Genomic DNA, 4292 nt, shown 5'->3' with positions numbered 1-4292 from the left:
GCCTGCAGGCACCCCAGGCTTGGGGGTGCTGGCCACCCCCATACTGCGGTTCCCCCCTCCTCCCTGCCTGGTCCTGCTGCTGGCCATAGGGCCAGCGCCGCCTGCAGCACCCTTAGCCTGGTTGCCCTACAAGGGAGGGCAGCAGGGTCCTGCCCCCCTTGTACCTGTGCAGAGAAGCAGCCCAGGGCCAGCATGTGATGCAAGGACACGGGGACATGGCCTGGCCCGCTGCGGACCAGGGACAAGCTCCCACCTCCCCTCTCTGGCAGCATCTCTTGCCTGGCACAGGAGAAAAATGCAGGGTGATGAAGGGCAGGCAGGCTGCAGGCAGAGCCCTGGCACAACTGCCCCAGGGGAGCTGCAGGGCTGGTGGCCCTGGAGAAGGGAAGCTGAGTCCCAGGGACACAGCTCTGTGCAGCCATGGCAGCGTCCCAGAGCAGGGCAGGGCTCAGCACACTCCAGTAAACCCCACAGGGCAGCACCACAGGCAGCCAAGGGCCCATGGTGCCACGGCCACATTGCCTGCCTGCAGAGCTGTGGCCGGACATGCCTCAACCAACTGCAACAGCAGAGACGTGGTCAAGACTCTGTTCTCTGCAGGACCAGATCTCTGCAAACCCCAGGTGCAGGCAGAGCAGCACTGAGCCAGCACAGGCACCACACAGCAGTGGGGGATGATTGGCCCCAGCTCTGGGCTCATGGGGAGGCACGGATGGGCTGGACATGCTGCCCTGGACAGGGTGCAAGCCTGGGCTGAGCTGGAGCTGCCCAGGTGCTCCTCAAGGGGATGGAGGAGGCTCCTCCTGGAGGAAAGCTGCAGTGAGGCCAGGAATGCAGGCAGCACTGTCAGGAGGTGAGCAGGCAGCTCCACCTCAAGGACCTGAACAGACAGGGAGGGAGGACAGACCCAACAGTCAAAAACACAAATAAAAGACTAAAGGACAGATTGTGGGCTGGGCTGGGGGGGGGGGGGGAAGGAGGAAGGGGGCCCCTCGACAGCCAGGAAGGACCATGGAGGACATGGGCCATGGAAAAGAGGAGACAGTAAACTCCCAGGGCTCAATAGACTGGGGCTGTGAACCTGCAGGTCTGGCACCAATAAACCCTCAGGAAGCAAATAAGCTTCATAGCCCCTATGTTGCAGGTGCCTGTGGGAGGGGATGTGAGCAAACAAAGCCAGAGGTGGACAACATGGGGATGATGCTGTGCTGCATCCCCAGCACCAACACTGGGGGGATGCCGGGGAGGCCTTGGCTGGGGAGCTAGTCTTCCTGAAAAGGCAGACCCATGTCCCACAGATGTACAGGGGCTTGGGAGAGATGGGTACCAGCTCCCCGGGCTGAGCCAACCCAGAGGAGCAGGGCTCTGGTACCCCCTCCCACACCCAGGCTTGCAGGGCAGCACGCTGTGCCCATGCCTTAGCCAGGAGAGGACAGAGCCCAGCATACTCCTAGGGACTATCCAGGGTCCCCCAGAGCAGAGAGACACCCCTGCAGCCCTAGGGAGAGGGACATTGGTCCCAGGCACTGGGTGAGGCAGGGGGACACAGGGTGCCCCAAGCTCACAGTGATGCCTGGGCAATGCCAGCTCTGTGCTCCCACCCCTGCTCACCCAGCAGGCGGGTACAGGATACAGCAACACATTGTCCCCCTCCCAGGAAGCCCCCCCAGGCAAGAGCCACGGCAGGGTGCCAGAGCCCTGGACACACAGACTGTGCTCAACTGCAGCCATTCATTGTGGGATGGGAGAGGGGGACTCCACAGGCAGCATCCCGCTCCCACAGTCACACTACAAACTTGGTCTTGGTGAGGGAGCTGCTCTTGGTGGCCGTGTCTGCATGGGCCTGGTACCCAATGGCCACCTTCTGCGACAAGCCCAGGTGCTCCTTGTAGACGCGCCTGGAGGAGGGAAGGGGCTGCGTGAACAGGGCAGCATCTCTTCTCCCACCAGCTCCCTGCCCAAGGACCCCATTCGCCCCAAACCTGGCCCCATGCAGCCCCCTCCACAAAGCTGCATTACCCGATGTGGGTGACTCCTTCCCGGTTCTCCGCTTCCCGGGTCCAGATGGCGATCTTGTCCCCCTTGGCGCGGATATTGATGACGGCCCCGCACACCTCGTCGCTGTACTCGTCAAACATCTCCCCAATGAGGCATAGCAGCTGCCAGGAGAAGGAGAGCTCGGGACAGTGCCCGCTGGGGCTCGGTGCTGTGGCAGGGGGCAACACCACTGCCAGGACCCTGCAGACCAGCCCGAGCAGGGCCGCACTCACCGTCTCCAGCCAGAAACGGTCCAGCTCGGTGTGCCGCTGCTGCTTGGCCAGGGTGATGAGCCAGCGCCCACCACGCTTGTTCTGGCTGTCCTCCCACATGGGCTCGATGCCATCCTAGGGATAGGCGAGGGGATGGTCAAGGGCACCAAGCACCTCGCCAGAGCCACCTTAGGGAGCTGTGAGCACCCAGCCAGGCTTCCCCTCCCAGCCTATGGCCAGGGCAGCCTGCCTGTCCCACCGGCACCCAGTGGGCCCCTATAATGCTGGGTGCTGCAGGGGGCTCCGAGGAGGGACTGCAGCAGAGGAGGTGTCACACCTTGAAGAGGGAGTAGTCACAGCCAGATGTGAGCTTGCTGGCGAGCTGGATGTGGCTGTACAGCCTGCACCGGGCAGAGACAAGACACAGACGCAGGTGAGAAGAGGTGCCTCAGGGACCCCCAACACCCTCCTCTGGCTCAGACCCCCTCCAGGACCTTGCTGGAGGGGGCACATTGCCCACCCATGGGACACTCACGCCCAGAAGTCCTCCACAGTGCTGAACTTGGTGACAAGGCGCAGGTTTGCCTGCCACATCTTGCTCTTGTCATTCTTGAAGAACCACAGTGCCCACCTGGGGAGGGAAGGGACATGGGGGGAGGGGCGTGTCAGCCATGCTGGAGCCCCCCTCCAGACCCAGCACCCCACTCTCAGTGCTGGGAGAGGCTACCCATTGCCAGGCCTCCCATACCTGTTCTGCAGGGGGTGCTTGCCCAGGCTCTCTGCCAGGAGCATCTCTTGCTGCTGAACCCTTCGCCGCCGGCGCTGCCGCTCCTCTTGCCTGCGCTGGGGAAGGAGGGACAGCCCCGAGGAGCCCCACAGCCACCCCAGCAGGGAGCCTGTGACCCCCCCAGCCACCCCCACACCATGACACAGATCCCACAGCTGGGAGCCCTGAGGGGATAGCAGGGCTTCCTTGGCTCTGCTGGCAGGCCCAGCCCACAGGGAGAGGACTCACCTGTTCCCCAGTAGCCATAATGGCTAGCACAGGCTGCCCCCGGCTGGCCCTGGCTCTTAAGTGCCCACAGATGGGTGGGATGAGGCAGCCACCCCAGCTGCAGCTGGTGGGGTGGGAGGAGGGTGTTCTGGGGTGGGGGTGCCAGGTCTGCCCTTCTTGGGGAGCAGGGAGATGGGGGGAACTCCCCCTAGGGCAGGGAGCTGGGGGATGAGGGCAGGGAGTCAGGGTGGGATGGGATCAGGATAGGGGGGTAGGATGGGGTAAGGTGGGGACAGTGTGGGGTGGGATCAAGGTGGTGTGGTATGGGGCAGAGCAGGATGGTACACGGATGGGGGGTGGGGATGTGGAGGATGGGATGAGGTTGGGGATGGGATGTGATGGGGAGGATGGGATCAGGGTAGGATGGGATGGGAACAACATGGGATAGAAATGGAATGGGATGGGGACAGTGTGGGATGTGATGGGGAGAAGATGGGATCAGAATTGGATGGGGGGGGCCAGGGTGGGATGGGAATGTGGTGGGATGAGGTGGGAAGAGGACATGACGAGGAGGGGATGGGATCAGAATGGGATGGGGTAGAACGTGGAGGAGGTGGGATGGGAACAGGATGGGATGGGGACAGCCTGTAGAGGGGAGGGCATGGGATGGGATGGGATCAGGACGAGATGGGATCAGGATCGTGAGGAGATGGGACAGGGAGAGGGTGGGACAGGGATGGGACGTGCTGGGGACCGGGACGGGATAGCGTGGGGACAGTGTGGGATGGGATCAGGACAAGACGGGCTCAGGATCGGGAGGAGATGAGACAGGGAGAGGGTGGGACGGGGACGGGACGTGCTGGGGACCGGGACGGGATAGCGTGGGGACAGCGTGGGGTGGCATCAGGACGGGTGTGGACGGCGAGAAGGTGCGACGCGACGGGACCGTCCCGGGGGTGCCGAGCCGTGCGGGGATGGAGCCGGCGGGCCGGGGCGGCAGAGGGGCCGGGGGGCCGCTGCCGTGCGGGGCGGTGTGCGGCTGGGGGTAG

The 4292-nt window shown here is 63.9% G+C and overlaps 2 protein-coding genes across 2 annotated transcripts in view; one reads left to right on the top strand and one right to left on the bottom strand.

Moving 5' to 3' along the window:
- Positions 1 to 1721: 1721 nt before the first annotated feature.
- On the bottom strand, positions 1722 to 3094 carry EIF4E1B (eukaryotic translation initiation factor 4E family member 1B). Its single transcript, XM_010579021.1, has 6 exons — positions 2998 to 3094; positions 2785 to 2880; positions 2587 to 2650; positions 2271 to 2384; positions 2020 to 2159; positions 1722 to 1898 (listed from the first exon to the last, which is right to left on the bottom strand). Exons 1-6 carry the CDS (start codon positions 3039 to 3041, stop codon positions 1784 to 1786), a joined length of 573 nt encoding a protein of 190 aa, XP_010577323.1. The 5' UTR covers positions 3042 to 3094; the 3' UTR covers positions 1722 to 1783.
- Positions 3095 to 3283: 189 nt separating this feature from the next.
- The window catches only part of SNCB (synuclein, beta), a 4560-nt gene continuing 3551 nt past the window's right edge, over positions 3284 to 4292 (top strand). The window contains exon 1 of the mRNA XM_010579223.1: positions 3284 to 3338. Within this exon, the coding sequence (XP_010577525.1) occupies positions 3284 to 3338 (55 nt within the window). The remainder of the gene's footprint in view (positions 3339 to 4292) is intronic.

Source organism: Haliaeetus leucocephalus, unplaced genomic scaffold (assembly GCF_000737465.1).
Source record: "Haliaeetus leucocephalus isolate CR32 unplaced genomic scaffold, Haliaeetus_leucocephalus-4.0 Scaffold656, whole genome shotgun sequence".
NCBI lineage: Eukaryota > Metazoa > Chordata > Aves > Accipitriformes > Accipitridae > Haliaeetus > Haliaeetus leucocephalus.
This window is presented reverse-complemented; position numbering and strand designations above follow the sequence as displayed.

Bases quoted from the DNA above. Each gene is read 5' to 3' on its own strand.
- EIF4E1B (XM_010579021.1), bottom strand. From the start codon at position 3,041: ATGCTCCTGGCAGAGAGCCTGGGCAAGCACCCCCTGCAGAACAG. The intron at 2,385-2,586 runs GTGTGACACCTC...GCCTATCCCTAG, and splicing joins GTGACTACTCCCTCTTCAAG to GATGGCATCGAGCCCATGTG. The intron at 1,899-2,019 runs GTAATGCAGCTT...TCCCTCCTCCAG, and splicing joins GAAGGAGTCACCCACATCGG to GCGCGTCTACAAGGAGCACC.